This window comes from Octopus bimaculoides, chromosome 11 (genome assembly GCF_001194135.2).
Source record: "Octopus bimaculoides isolate UCB-OBI-ISO-001 chromosome 11, ASM119413v2, whole genome shotgun sequence".
NCBI classification, from domain to species: Eukaryota; Metazoa; Mollusca; class Cephalopoda; order Octopoda; family Octopodidae; genus Octopus; species Octopus bimaculoides.
In genome coordinates, this window is record NC_068991.1 from 7010232 (window position 1) to 7027239 (window position 17008).

Genomic DNA, 17008 nt, shown 5'->3' on the forward strand with positions numbered 1-17008 from the left:
GGGAGCAAAACTTAGCCACACCCGCGCTTTTCTCTCAATTTTTTTTTTTTTTTATCTTTTCTAAATTATGTTTTAAGCACTTGTAACGATTAATGACTAGTGAAAAAGGAATTGGCACTTATCATTTTCTGCAGGCTGTCTACGGTTCCTCTTTGAGTTTTGGTTAGATCCCTTTCACTTACATTAATGTGTGTCTGACCTTTTCATCTAGGACTATAAAATTTGATTTGAATACGGTATACAACGAAGAGCCGGTATTTGAAGCTACACGTTTTGCACTTGTCATTGATGAAGTAGCCCAGGAGTTAACCTTATTTTAATTGTGGACCCCTTGAGAGCTATCTTACCATCTGTGGACCCTAACTAACAATGAAACAATTTCGTTATTTTCATAACATAAATTCCAAATACAAATCTTGAAAATTTCAATAAATACAGGTTCCTCTCCTAGTAAACCAAATTTATACATTGGACCCACAGATTACAATTTTTCACTTGTGGACCTCCTTAAAGCTTCCGTGGACACTGGCTAGGAATCCCTAATGTAGCCAAATCTGATGGTATAGAACTCAACATGTAGGTCCCTCGATAATGCAACGTTCGTTGATAATCATCTCAGTCTTTCAGTCGCTTCATAACGAGTAACAACATGCTCTTCTTATCTAACTTGGCTTCAAAACTAAAATCAGCTTTCCGTTTCCAATAATACATTTGATGATTACCAGGAATCAATATCTATAATGTCTTCTTTGTTGTTGATGATTTCTCTTCTAATCAATCAAAATCACTCCTAACACGAGTCATTATCCCAAGACAATAGAGAACACACACACACTCAAAAAGGACTTTTGCAAACATTTTTTCCTGAGTCAAAGATAGATCTTAGGATGTTGTTTCTTGTAGAGAAACAAATGATTTGCATTTCATCTACAATTAATATAATGGGAGATGACCTCCACAATCAATGCTTTTCATTTGTCATCCATTGATAAAGGGCAAAATCTTAATATTCCATCACAACCCTGGGGATATCCTCAGCTCCGAAGAACGGTGCATATCTAAAATAATTTTAGGCACCAAGCGTTGCAAACTCAGTAGCGGTAGATTGCTTAAGACACGCAGAAGTCAACAGCGTAATAAAATATACACTGCTAGAGCTTGGAATTCCCAGCCCTTATGAGTTTTGATTGCAGTGACACGCTCAGACGAAAGGGAATGATATTATTCCATAGAAACAAGGAAAGTATCCATTTTGGGACTCGACCGTCATGGACACAAATTGCTTGATTTTTACATAGTTTAATGTAATGTACACCCAACTTCTGTACTTTTGCATGCAGAGAAAATGAAATGTAACCAATATTGTAATTTATGTGGATATTATCTATTTCAACTGGCAACATATGAAACTAGCAACACTTGTGGAACCTCCACTACCAAGTTCAGGGCCCCGACGGAATAACCCTCTTCCCATACGAGGTTGGCAGTTCCTTTATCTGGGACGCGGCCTGCTGTGACATGGTTTCCGGTCCCAACTTTGCTGCATCGGTCGCACACCCATATATCACTGCCTGTGATGAAGAGAAAGATAGAACAAAATACAAGAGCTTGACCGGCTGCTGCCAATTTGTGGCTGTTGCAATGAATGTTGCTGGCCATTCTCCACGGCAACGCCATTTGTTTTGGGGTGTACAACCTGTTACTTCCCCACCCCCATTTTTTTCTCTGTTTCCTTGGTAAGGTAGTTATGGGTATTTTTTCGCTATAATTTGATATTCTATACTTTAATGTTTTTTCTTTTCTTTTTTTTTTTTCCTTTTTGTAAAAATGTTACTAAAACATCAAATAGTGAAATTTCAGAATTAAGTTGTTGTAGATATTGGCCAAGTCTTGTGAGGTTGTATGTCTGCTTCATTGAATTTAATTGGAACTTGGCAAGCTTGATTTTTTTTTTTTTTTTTTTTTTTTTTTTTTTTTTTTTTTTTTTTCGCTACAGCCCAAGTATAACTGATTATATTTAATAATCATTATTTGTACAAATTAAGGTGGCAAGCTGCCAGAATCATTAGCCTGCCAGACAAAAATGCCTAATAGTATTTCATCCGTCTTTTCATTCTGAGTTCAAATTCCACTGAGACTGACCTTGCTTTTCATCCTTTTAGGGTCCATAAGTACCAGTTGAGCACTGAGGTTGATGTGATCAACTACCCCTACTCCTTCCCCTAAGTTTCAGTCCTTGGGCCTATAGTAGAAAGGAGTATTTGTACAAATTGATTTTGGCAAACAAATCAACCCTACTCCCTGTACTTATTTCCCAAGTCTGGTATTTATTCTATCAGTCTCTTTGCTCAAACCGCTAAGTTATGGGAATGTAAACAAATGCCAGTTGTCAAACAGTGAAAGAGTGTGTGTGATAGACGTTCACACAGTCTCAGTCTTCCAAATTCACTCACAAAGAATTAGTTGGCCTAGGTCTATAGTAGAAGACCCTTGTCCAAAGTGTTGTGCATTGGGACTGAACCCAAAACCATGTGATTGTAAAGCAAGTTTCCTAACCACACAGCTGTGTCTTCTGTGTTTCGTATTTCTTTATGTCCATTGAGAAATACAGTACTAAAATATCAATTTGTCTTACTCCCTTACCGTTAAAGATTCATTCCTCTATCTAAAAAAAAAGGTCATTAGCATCACAAAATGACAATTACAGAGATCCAGTATGTTAGTAATTGCACTACTTTCATTTATATCATCTGTGTTACTTAGACTGGCTGAATCTAACAGGTTGTAATGATTAGGTTTGTGTAATTATAACAGAGGGCAGCTGTCAACGGTATATGCTGACACTAAACTAAGCTGACATTTCTCAGAAAATGACACCACTCTGTAGTGCTTACTTGTTTAGATAATATAGTGACATGAATAGTAAACTCATGTATGTATTTTTCCTTCCCCCTAGCTATTTACATATTAAGACAAGAGGGATCCATTTACATGTTCAGAGCAAAATAAAAATGCAGTTTTGGAATATATGCATACATGTTAGTGTATGTAGAGACCATATATGACACGTGATACTACCTAGGAAACTTGCTCACCTTCATTGGTTTCAAGTTGATAGGTCTCTCCATTCTTCTGCAACTTTCACGAGATGTATCATGCTAAACAGGCCGACTAAAAACTGGATGTAACTTGTGCAGAACAGTTAATGATTTGCAAGTCAGACTTGTTATGCTGAGGAAAGTTTCATTTTCATATTGAACATTGCTTCATAAATCAAATTAGTTTATATTAAGGATTTTCTACCTTGTCCCCCAAATCCTGCTTACAGGAAAAGCAATGGTCAAATCAGTTGACTATGTCAAGATTTCTTCATTTTCAGTGAGCTAATAAGCTTTGTCATTTTATTTTGTTGTTATTGTATAGTTACAGATCAGCTCTTATCAGGCAGTCATATAGTACACAGGTAGTTGATTGAATGATTTGGGCTGACTCACAGATCTATTTTTCCATTCACTCTTTGTTTCCACCTGTGAAGCATTGTACATTCTGATAAATGAATACACACACACTCGCTATATATATATATATATATATATATATATATATATATATGGAGATATATTTATTTATCAACAGCTATATAAACACACAGACAGCCTGTAACTTGTTTGATAAGTGCCAATAGAATGATGGCACTTATCAAACTAGTTACAGTCTGAAGGTCTGTGTGTTTATATAGCTGTTGATAAATCTTTCTATCTCTCTCTCTCTATCTATCTATCTATATATATACAATTACTACTAGGTTAACTTGCATTGTGACATTCTGTTTGTCAGCTGTTAGAGATTACAATGGTTTTCACTCTTTCAGTGTTGCTCCCAATCAGCAGTATCAAGAAGCAATGATACTGCCAGGGAAAGTCCAGATTCTTTTGGCCTACATTATAACATAATTTTATTTCTACATAGTCATGATGTAACCACCTTAACCATTCAGCATCTAATTTCTTATTGCTATATGGCCCTATGTGGTGAAGGCGCATGGCTCAGTGGTTAGAGCATTAGCCTTTCAATCATGAGGTTATGAGTTCGATTCCCAGGCTGGACTGAGTCTTGTGTTCTTTATTTCATGTTGTTTCAGTTCACTCAGCTGTAGAAATGGTTTGCAATGTCACTGGTGCTAGGCTGTATCAACCTTTGCCTTTCCCTTGGACAACATCAGCAGCATGGAAAGGGGAGACTGATATGCATGAGCGACTGCTGGTCTCCCACAAACGACTTTGCGCAGACTTGTGCCTTGGCAGTGGGAGAGGACTTTCTAGGTGCAATGCTATGGTCATTCATGGCCCAAAGAGGTCTTTATCCTTTTGTGTGGCCCTAATCAAGCCATCTAATGACTAAGCTCAATATGCAACCCTGGAATTCCTTACCTCCGTTTAGTTGGATCTCCTATTGCATGTTCTGACTTGCATTGTTCAATTGTTTGTTGCAGTCTATGTATGTTGTATACTCTCTACTGTTCACTGTCTTTCTGAATGTCTAGACCACAACTGAGACAAGCAAGGTGGACTCAGTCCGAATATTACAGCTGCTATTATTCTTGGCATTAGGAAGGGCATCCAGCTGTAGAAACATTGCCAGATCAGATTAGAGCCTGGTGCAGCCTTCTAGCTCACAAGCCCTCAGTCAAACCATCCAACCCATGTCAGCATGGAAAGTGGACGTTAAATGATGATGATGATTGTAATTGAGGTTGTGTGTTCTTGCTAATAAAGCAGGTGATAGAATGGACATGTGCAACTTTGTTTTTGGATCCAGATTTCTTTGTGATTGATGTAGAGAAATTGTGCAGTAGTGTCTGAAGAGCAGTGGAAAAATGTGAATGAGATATTGTCTTTAGCTAAGAACTTCCTTCCAGGAAGAAAGCATCAGTGATATTTCATTCATGTAAAACCCAAACTCCATAGAGCAGACCTAATCTGGTTGATCAGGGATGACCTGGGGCTAAATTACAACTAACAATCTAGTATAGAGTTATACATACTTTATTCAAGGAGCATCCAACCTCTCCTATTACATTGATTGTGCTATAATATAAAAGCTAAATTATCTGAAGTCATTTGTCTGCCTGCTTTGTTGAAGTTTGAAATTTGATGGAAAATAGCTGGACCAATCCCTTATAAAATTCCCATGTTTAAAGAACTGACTTACACTTAATTATGTAGTAGTAGTAGTAGTAGTAGTAGTAGTAGTAGTAGTAGTAGCTGTAGTATAAAAGCATAATTTACTTCATATGACAATTTCCTATTAAAAATCTAGTACTAGTTTTAACTTGAAGTTTGAAATAATTTTTCTATTGAAGAAAATAAGATATTTTAAAACTTTTAGATATGTTGTATGCCAATAAACGTCCAGAACTTGAATGAATGACATTATTTAGGAAATATGTTTAACTGTCTAAATAAAAGGTTGTATTATGTCACTGATTAAATTGAAAGTATACAGTATTTATATATTTACATAGTTATTGTCATTAACAAACAACATACAGCTTCATAACCAAACTGCTTATTCTATGATACTTGTCTTTGTTCTGTTCCTGTTTCATATCTGTGAGCACCACACACACGTATACATATAGGTGGAGGCATGACTATGTGGTTGAAAAGCTTATATCTCAAACCATGTGGTCTCAGCAGTCCGTCCTACTTAATGGCACACAGGCAAGTGGACTTGGTAGATGGAAACTGAAAAATGCCTGTCGTGTGTGCATGTGGGTACCCTTGTTGTTTTGACGTGGTTGTAAACAGACAAACTGTCATACAAGCTATATATCCTCATCATATTCATTTAATGTGTTTTCTGAGGCTGGCATGGATTAGACAGGCGCTAGCAAAGCAGAGGACTGCTTCAAGTTTTATTGTCTGCTTTGGCATAGTTTCTTTCGCTGGATGCCCTTCTTAATACCAACTACTTTACAGTGTGTACTGGGTGCATTTTTCATGCTACCAACACTAGTGAGGCCACCAAATAACTTGCATAATTAAGAAAGGAGCAATATTGAGGGATACAGATGTCTTGCTGGAGAGATACATGTCTATCCCAGTCAAAGGAGAGAGATAGAAAAATGTGGTGTGTGTGTATGTTGTATATGATTATTGATAATGTTATCTCATTGTACCCTTTTCTGACATTTACTAATGAGTGGATTCTTTGACACATTTATGTCCTCTCCTTAGCATTATTAGCATTCACATAAATGAAGCATATCTATGCTTCCTAATATTCCCATGTGCACATCTGTGACTGTGTGTGTGCGTGTGCGTGCGTGTGTGGTTAGAAAATATTAAGTTGCCTGAATAGCAGTGACGTAACAAATAAGCTGACAATGAAAGTTGCTGTTTGTCAAACTATATATAACAGCTGCTTGTTCAAAAAGCCCAACACATCAATATCTCACAAAAATCTCAGATGATATTTCTGCAATGTACTTATTACTTTTAATAAAGCCAGTAATTCTGTGCATGAAGGTTAGAAACTTGTGTATGAGTTTAGAAAGAAATTATTTTCTGGAGTAATTTCTAGAACAATAGCATTCAAGGAATCCTATTAAAGATAGCGGGATGTGATTTGAAAGAAACTTGTTTGTTATTTTTAGCAAATTATGTAGACTGTATAGAGGCTTTTTTTTTATATAATAGGAAGCTTTTTCTATTTATAAATGTTATATGTATATTAAACTATATAATACTGTAGGTCAGAGACAAACAAAGCCTTCAGCAATTACCTGGGCACTAAATTTTTTAATGATAGACTGGTTGACTGATCACCCAGTCTATCATTGGTTAAGTCTATGGTTAAGGATTAAGGATATGAAATATAAGAATGGACCACTTGTAAAAAGAGGCACAGTCAAGAGCTGAGAAATGGAGTGGGTTAATGTTAGGCTCAGAAATGAAACGGGAAGATTAAGAATCTCGCTTTGCAACCATGTGGTTTTGGGTTCAGTCGCATTGTGCTGCCCAGACTTTAAAAGTAAGTGCTGGGGTTGGTTTGTTTGACTAAATTAGTAATAGGCAGCCTTTTATCAGAAGTGGTTCCCATGAACTATTTCTCATCACCAGGTTCGCCACATTACTAAGAAAAAATTTCAAGTTTGCCATTCAGAAAGTTTCCTATGCTGCAGGTTGTCCGTGACTATTAAACTTGTTGAGACAGAGCCCCAGCATGGCCACAGTTAAATGACTGAAACGAGTAACAGATAAAAGATCTATAATTATGACTATATTTGATAAATCTAGGTATGACCAGATTGGTACTTTAATTATCGTCTAGCTGTATTGGTACTTTAATTATTGTCAGGTCATTAATTTTGTAGCATAATGCAAATGATTTGTGTCTAGTAAAACTTTTATGTATATTTTCAATAAGTGATCATTCACTATTTTTATCTCATTTTGAATTCTGGTAAGTTGTTGGATAACAATGAGACTGGTGGATTCAAACCTTCTCAAACAGTTGAAAAAGCACCCCTATGGATGAAATTTCACTTCAAGACTAATTACATATGGGTGTGACCAGTGTGTGCATGTGTGTCTAGACAAATGTTCAGAATGTTTACAATCTGCTTGCGGCTGTGCTACAACTGGTGACATGTGTTGACATTTCCTGTCAACAACTTGCTAGCTCTGTGCTTTCAACAGTGTCTCTGGAATTAAAAATTACTTACTTGAAAAACAGTTATGAGTTGGTGACAGGAAGAGCATCCAGGTGTAAAAATCCTACTTCAAATACCAGCCTGTCTGACATTTACTAGCATGGAAAAAGACATGCTAAATGAACAAGCATCTAAACCAAATAGATCTAATGACTCGCAAAGAAAGATGAGGGAAGTTTATTCTGACACGCTTTACCCCATCATCACTGCTAACTCGGTGAAATGGAACATTAAAGTAGCAGTATGGATCGATATTTTTGCCTTCAGGTTGACATGAATATCATAACCTCATCAGCACAATTATTTTAGTGTTGTTTTTTCATGTTGGCATGAATTGAACAGGTTGTGCATACAATTTTGTTTTTATGCACCTCATTTGAATAAACATAAATATGTATTAAGAATTGTCAATTGCATCTCAGGAAAGGTTTAAGGTCTCAGCAAAATCCACCTGAACTGTGCAAGTATGGAAAAGTGAAGATATAGGCACAGGAGCGGCTGTGTGGTAAGTAGCTTGCTTGCCAACCAAATGGTTCTGGGTTCAGTCCCACTGCTTAGCACCTTGGGCCAAGTGTCTTCTACTATAGCCTCAGGCCGGCCAAAGCCTTGTGAGGTGATTTGGTAGATGGAAACTGAAAGAAACCCATCATGCACACACACACACACACACACACACATATATATTTGTGTGTCTGTATGTCCCCCCAACATTGCTTGGCAACCAATGCTGGTGCATTTACGTTCCTGTAACCTAGTGGTTCAGCAAAAGAGACTGATAGAATAAGTACTAGGCTTACAGAGAATGTTCTGGGGTCGATTTACTCGACTAAAGGCAGTGCTCCAGCATGGCCACAGTCAAATGAGTGAAATAAGTAAAAGAAAAAAATATATATATTTGATGATGATGATATTCAAAATTGTTTTTAATTACCTCCCTGTTTTAGTATCTGTCGTACATATCACTACTTTCTGACATTTGATGGCTGAGCATTCTGTAGTTTGGACGATAACTTGTCTTATTGTTCACTGATATGATTCCTCATGACTGCTGTGCATTATAGTGGCGAGAGACGAGAGTGATTTTTGAGGAGATAATTAGAAAACTTTATCAAATAAAGTGTAGTGTGTTGGTTTTGTTACTCTGGACCTTGTATTGATAATCAGCATAGTTATATTCATGTATTCTTTCTAAAAGAAATCTTAGCAGCTTTAATACAAAATAGGTAGAATACTTAACTGCATGTGGCTTAAAAGACACATTTAAAAATTAGTGCTCAGTTCCATTTTAAAGGATAAGGTGGTCACAGTTGGAATGCATTTGATCATAAATCTGCTCAATAAGGATTGACCCGGGGACAATATACTGTTATCATATTGATGTTATTTCTGTAACATCATCCTCATTTCCTGCAGTTTTATCTAAAAACATGGAGGCTAATTTCAGTAATTAGTGAAACTATAGCACAAATATTTACAATTCTCCTTGTCCACATTTCTTTCTAGCTATTAAGGGATTATCTTCTCGCTGAACTAACTCCAGCTAGTTATATGCCATCTGTGTCTAATAAATGCAATCATGTGACTGTTAATAATAAATTTGGTATTTGTTACTGCTGTTTTTTGTTTTATAATCTATTTTGATGCCTTACTATATTTCTTTTTGTTTTGTTTTATCTCAGAAGAAATAATTTTCGTCATTTACAAATAATTAGCCTGAAAAATAGACATGCTGGGACATGTTATGAAGCTATTTAATTACAGAAATCTTACCTGGGTTTGGAGTGGTGATGATATTGTCTAAGCAGTGAATAGATGTCCTTTAATCTCTATTTCGAGTTTTAATTGAAATGTTGACTGTAAATTCCTAATTTACTGATTGAAGCTGCTTTGATAGCTTTGATTCCATTTAGTATTTGCTTTTATTATTTCTTTCATTAACTCAAGTAAGCTGGTAGAATTGTTAAGTGAGCCAGGCAAAATGCTTAGTGGTATCTCTTCTGATTCTTTACATTTTAGGTTCAAATTCTGCCAATGTTGTCTTTGCATTCCATAATTTTGAGGTCAGTAAAATAAGCATTAATTAAACACTGGGGTTGATGTAATTGACTTACACTTTCCATCATCATCATCTGCTTTCCATGCTGGCAAGGGTTGGACGGTTTGACTAAAAACTAGTAAGCTGGTGGGACTGTACCAGGTTCCAATCTGATTTGGTAAGGTTTCTATGGCTGGATCCCCTTCCTAATGCCAACCACTATGAGAGTATAGTGGGTGCTTTTTATGGCATGGGTGCCATTGACTTGACACCAGCCACAACTACAGTCTCTCTTTCTTTCTCTCTCTCTTTCTCTCTCTCTTTCTCTCTCTCTCTCTCTCTCTCTCTTGTTTCTGAGGCCCTGCCTTCCCTCTTGACTAAAAAAATGAAGAAAGGAACAAGCAAAAGCACTTCATGATACCTGTGGGGGGCTCTCTGATGTTTGTTTATGAATATTAATATCAGTCTTTTTTCATTTACCTACAGATAAAAATTAATAAATTTTTACACTTTAATCCCTAATACTAAACACAAATTAGACAATCATGACTGTAGTCCATAGTTTGAATTCAAAGGCTTGGCATAAGCTAGATTGTCTTGTTTATTATGGAGGTTAATTTTTTTTATATAAATCCTACAATTATTGATTGATTCGATGTTTTGAGTCTGTCTCATATATGCAAGAAACCTACTGAAATATCGATTGATTCATTCAATGTGTATGTCTGTCTTCCTTGCTAGCAGGAGTGTGTGTGTGTGTGTGTTTGGTTGTAGAAATCAAGCTAAAACTGAGACAGTGAAGTACTATGTGTCCTCCAACCTGTTAGATCCTGTTGCACCGGCCTACTCATGCTAGCATGGAAAGCAAATGTAAATTGATGATGATATATATATATGCATTAGATAGGCCATCATTGGAGTGTTAAGCTTTGAGTTTTCATCCAGACCCATTTATAATGGGCCTGTTTAGTTAGGACAAGTGGATTTGGGCAAAAATAATTATGCCTGTTGAGATTTATCTATAATTTAAACAGAAGCAATTCAAGTAAATTCCTGTTACCCATTTAGCAACTGTGGCACCACGAATGACTATTCAGTTGAAAGCAGTGGTGAGCTGGCAGAGCGGAATCATAAATGTGTTGGAAAATAAGCTTAGCAGCAATCCATCCCCACCCCCTCCCACCCAGTTCTTTATGTTCTAAGTTCAAATTCTGCTGAGGTTCACTACTTTTCATCCTTTCGGGGTTGATGAAATAAATTCCAATTGAGATCTGAGGTCAAGGTAATCGATGTACCCCCTCAAAATTGCTGGCCTTGTTTCAAAATTAGAAAAAAAGAATGTTGAGATTCTCTAGAATGGTTTCATGTTGCCTGCTCTGAGACATATTTGAAACCTGCACTGCAAAACTAATAAAATATTTGGCAATTATTCAACGATTTCACTACTGACACAGGTAGACAATATCTTTTTATAGAATCTATTACAGTTTGGTAGGCTGGGCCGATGAGGTTTAAATATCTATGCCAGGTAATCTGCAGTGCTGGCTATGGGAAATAAACCCTCAATACTTATGCTGAGGTGCAAACATTCTGTTGACTTAACTGGTTACACCTTTATAAACCTAGTTTGTTAAAACTTTCTGTACTGCTCGAGTTAAGCTAATAAATGAGAAGCTTGTACTTCAGAGCCTTCATCTATGTTGTTGATAATAAGTAATACCTATAGATATACGAGGGGTGCTGAAAAGTTCCTGGCTTTAAAGATATCATGAAAGGCCTGGTTGGAGTCCTAACCATTCAAGTTTAGAAAAACTGAAGGACTGCTGTGTCTGAGGGAGAATATGTTGAATAAAATCATAATTAACTGATCTTCTTGTATTTTTAATTTTTACTCAACCTCAGGAGCTTTTCAGCACCCCCTCATTTACACAGGTGAGGTATGTCTATGTGGCTAAGAAGCACACCTTGTAATGATATAGTTTTAAGTTCAGTCTAACTGTGTGACACCTTGGACAGGTGTCTTCTTTAGTCCCTGGTCAACCAATGCCTTGGGAGTGAGTTTGCTAGACAGAAATGTGTGGAAGCTGCCTGTATTTGTCACCCCACCACACACACACACACACACCATTTTCAACCAGTGTTGGTTTGTTTACATTCCCGTAAATCAGCCAACAGGCCAATAGAGTAAGTACAAGTCCTTAAGTTGATTCGTTATGACTAAAACCCTTCAAGGCAGAGCCCCATCTTGGCTGTAACCCGATACAAAAAAGCAAAAGCTAAGAGATAAGCACACAGCTGTAAATACTTCATTAATGTACCTACAATATAGGATGGATTTGTGAATATAGGAGCAGCTTAGTATTTGGTTAAGGTTTTCCTGAGTATATGTCGATCCAAGTGAAGCCCATATCCTAATTTTCTGAATGAATATATTTCTGTTCTGGATTGGAAAGTTACACAGTATATGTATCACAGGTGGGACTTTGTCTTCCAATGATGGAACTTTTACGTAACAGATGATTTTTGTATCTTGTTTGCACAATTCTTAATGTGAACTTGTGTGTTGAAATTTTTGTATTTTGGGAGGGTCATATCAATTATGAACACATGCACTGACTCTACTGCACTTCTTTATTATTCATTGATTAATTAACTATTTGACCCTTTAGCTTTCAGATTATTTTATCAAATGCATTGCTTATTCACATTGTTTTGAATGATATTGTAGAGTTGTTGTAAGGGGGCCAGATATGACTGGTTTGATTTACTTAATCAATTCAGAGACCTGAAGCTGAAGTGAAGAGAGATCGAGTGAGCATGTCATTGAAGAGGTCAAGAAAAGGACTTTGACAAACTTAATTGATTTTATTAATCAAATGATTAACAAAGCAATCGATTGTTTAAACAGCTAATTGATGAATAATAAGTTAAATAGAATCAGTGTGTGTTTGTTATTGGCATAATGACCCCTAAGATACAATAGAAAAACGATGGCTTTTGTTTAGTTAATTAATGTTTTTTGTTTTTGTTTTTTATTTCAGAGAAACATCCTGAAGTGAAAAAGCTGTTTGGGCCAGATCCACATTTAAAATTCATAGTTTTATGTATGGTAATTATACAGATGATATCAATGTATTTTGTTAAGGACATGGACTGGATGTATATAATAATATTTGCCTACTGTTTTGGCGGTGTCATTAACCATTCAATGTCTTTAGCTATTCATGAAATTGCCCATAATTTGGCTTTTGGAACAAAGTACCCACTGGCAAACAGAGCTTTGGGAATATTCGGCAACTTACCTCTTGGAGTGCCTGTCTCTATCACTTTTAAAAAATATCACCTGGAACATCATCGATTTCAAGGAGAGGATGACATAGATGTAGATATTCCCACCAAATTTGAAGCTAAGTTCTTTAATAGAACATTTACCAAATTTCTCTGGGTGGTTTTACAGCCATTGTTTTACACAATACGGCCATTTTTCATTCGTCCTAAGTCTTTGGAACTTTTGGAATTAATCAATATATTTGTACAGTTTAGCTTTGATGCTGTAGTGTTTTATTTCTTGGGTATAAAACCTATTGTGTACATGATTGCTGGAACGCTTTTGGCAACTGGACTACATCCAATGGCTGGGCATTTTATATCTGAGCATTACATGTTCAAGAAAGGATACGAAACCTACTCTTATTATGGGTGTCTCAACGCAATTACCTTCAATGTTGGTTTTCACAATGAGCATCACGATTTCCCTTATGTTGCTGGAAGTAAACTGCCTGCGGTAAGATTTATTTTGTTTAATTCTGTTCAAAATAACTTTATTCATTGCTATGCATATTCAGTTGTAGCTTACAAATCAGAAATTATAGTCTTTTCACCAACTCTGATATATCTTGAAAATGTTGATGGAGTTTGATAGATTGACACAATGCAGATGTTTTCTTTGACCTATTTAGAAGTTGAAAGCAAATGGGTTATAAAAAGATGCACACAATTTTGAAAATTCAGTGCATTTTCTTTTATGCTATCTTTAAAGGTTTTTCTTTTAGTGTGAGTAAACTTTCACAGAAATTTAGTACAAGTTGTGATAATGAAACTGAAATGTTTCATGTAAAGAATAACTAATTAACATTTGTAAAAACTGAAATAGCAGCTGCTGTATGTTTTAATAAGTTAATTGTGAATTTTTTTTTTTTTGCCCCGTTGATGTTACACCTAGTGCTATGATGCAATACAGATGAAAATTTTATATAGGCACATATGTTGGGTGGTGTGGCACCTTGGGCAAGTGTCTTTTATTGTCCTGGACCATCCAAAGCTTTGCGAGTAGATTTGGTAGACAGTAACTGAAAGCAGCATGTCATGTGTGTTATGTTTGTCCCCCACGACCACTTGACAACTGGTATTAGGTCTCTATAACTTAGTGGTTCAGCGAAAGAGAATCATAGAATACATACCAAGCTTTAAAAAAAATAAATGCTGAAACAAGTAAAAGATAATGTACACTGTTTATATTCTTTTCTACTCTAGGCACAAGGCCTGAAATTTTGGGAGAGTGGGGTAGTCAATTAGATCGACCGCAGTACGCAACTGGTACTTAATTTATCAACCCCGAAAGGATGAAAGGCAAAGTCGACCTCGGCGGAATTTGAACTCAGAACGTAAAGACAGACGAAATGCCGCTAAGCATTTCACCTGGCGTGCTAACGTTTCTGCCAGCCTGCCACCCTGTATATTATAATCAGACTGGTGTCCTCCTCTTGATTGTTGCTTTCACTATTTTATTTCTGGATGTATGTTTAGTGCAACACCTGATGATAATCAGTGATCAGACTGAACAAGACATTGTACCATCACCATTTAACATTCATTTCCTATGCTGACATGGGTTAGATGGTTCAACAGGAACTGGTAAATGAGAAGACTGCACCAAGCTCCAATGCACCAGATCCCTTTCCTAATGCCAACCACTTTACAGTGTCTGCTAAGTATTTTTTATGTGGCAGTGACAGTAGTGAGGTTACCAGGTTACTCACAAGACAAGACCCCTCAACTGAGGGGGGCAGCATAATATCAAGGTGGTGTGTGGCTTTATGCCAGGTGATATGTGGTTAAAGTATGATAGGGGAACAGAAATAGGTGTCTAGCCGCAAAGGAAATACATGATTACCTCTGTTGGAAATACCTTCATATCTAACGATGAGCTTAATAATCTGAAATATATTAGGCCAATTATTTTAAAATTAAACAATCAGGAAAAATATATGGGAAACTGAAATAAGTAAATTTACCTTTATAGTAATGCAAATGTTAATATTGCTGTCTTTGATACCAACTGCCTGACACTGTTGATTTATATTACTGTATTTTATGGCCTATAAGATGCACCTTTTTTTACCCAAAAATGGCTTTAAAAATCTCCCTGCATCCAATGCACTCAATGTAGGTATGTATGTTTACAAAACATGTGCTGCCATCTATTGGTGAATAATCACCTATGGTATGTTTATATTGAATGTGGATGCATTAAATTGCTTATAATTACCGGTAATAACAAAGTTATACAGGTAAGTGGAGGAGTTAAAACATTATTTTAGTGGTAATTTTTTTTTACAATATATATATATAAATAAATATATACACACACATACATACATGTGTGTTTATTTTGTTTCTAGTGCCTATTTTCATCAATGATTTAAAACTTATTTTCTGTTTTTGTTTTTTTTTTCCAGCTCCGTAAAATGGCACCAGAGTTTTATGACAACCTACCATGTCACACCTCTTGGGTGAGGGTGATTTACGATTTCATATTTGATCCTGACATTGGACCATATTCAAGAATAAAGCGTTCTACAAAGCCTTTCAAATCTTCCAAGTAATTAGGAATGCTGTGTGGGTTTTTGTTTTTTTACCATTGAAAAATATATTAAAAATTTGTTTGAATTTTTAATTACTCATAATTGTAATTTTTGTTTTGCATTACTGGAATTCTGTACCTCAATTTTATTAATTTTATAAATCACATTATTACTAAGGTAACAAGCTGGCAGCCATTAGTATGCTGGGCGAAATGCTTAGCAGCATTTTGTTCTTCTTTACATTCTGAGTTCAAATTACACCAAGGTCTACTTTGCCTTTCATCCTTCCAGGGTCAATAAAATAAATACCGGTTGAACACTGGGGTTGATGTAATCAACTTACCTCCTCCTGTGAACTTGCTGCCCTTGTGGCAAAATTTAAATCCATTGTTATTATTATGATTATTTTTATTATTCAAGATGCTTCTTTTGCTGTTATTTTCTAAAAACATGATTATATCTATCAGTTTACAAATTCCTGGCAAAATTTCTACACATCTCTTCTGATACTGTTATATTAAGTAATAATACTTTTCTCTAATATCAAGCTATTGATTCTGTGACATTGCCATCTTACATGACTTTAGTGCTTCAAGAGAAGTAGTGGAGTGACAAGTGTCTAGCTATGTTACCTTATGTTCCGAGTTCAAATCCCACCGAGATGAATTTTGTCCTTCTTCCTGTTAAAGGTTAGTAAAATTAGTATCATTGAGGTACTGGGCCTGATGTAATTGGTCATACTCCTCTGAAAAAATGTGGCCTTGTGTTCACATTATAATTGGCTAAGCTGGCAGAATTGTTAGCGCACTGGACGAAATGCTTAGCAGTATTTCATCTGCTGCTACGTTCTGAGTTCAAATTCCGCCAAGGTTGACTTTGCGTTTCATCCTTTTGGGGTTGATTAAGTAAGTACCAACTTAATCCCTTAATCAACTTAATCCCTTCCCCAAATTTGAGGCCTTGTGCTTCCAGTAGAAAGGATTATTATTATTATTAAGGCGGTGAGCTGGGATAATTGTTAGCTGCATTTCATCCCTCTTTGTGTTCTGAGTTCAAATTCTGCCGACGTCAACTTTACCTTTCATCCTTTCGGGGTCAATAAAATAAGTACCAGTTGAACACTGGAGTTGATTTAATCGACTTATACTCTCCCCTGAAATTGCTGGCCTTGTGCCAAAATTTGAACTTATTACTATTATTGAAAGAAATTGGGTCGGACTTGTTTGTCAGTAATTACTTTCTTACAGAAGTACTTATTTTTAAATACATTAATGTGTGTGTGCGTGTGCGTGTGTGTGTGTGTGTGTGTTCATATACATATGTGTGATATATGATGTATGTCTATTTTGATTAATGTATGAAAAAAATGAAGTACCTAGCTTATAAGTATTC

The 17008-nt window shown here is 36.0% G+C and overlaps 1 protein-coding gene across 1 annotated transcript in view; it reads left to right on the top strand.

The window, feature by feature from the left end:
• Nucleotides 1-15999, top strand: part of LOC106877162 (sphingolipid delta(4)-desaturase DES1) — a 17497-nt gene extending 1498 nt beyond the window's left edge. The window contains exons 3-4 of the mRNA XM_014925977.2: nucleotides 12794-13536; nucleotides 15491-15999. Coding sequence (XP_014781463.1) covers nucleotides 12794-13536; nucleotides 15491-15637 — 890 coding nt within the window. The 3' untranslated portion in view covers nucleotides 15638-15999. The remainder of the gene's footprint in view (nucleotides 1-12793; nucleotides 13537-15490) is intronic.
• Nucleotides 16000-17008: the final 1009 nt, after the last annotated feature.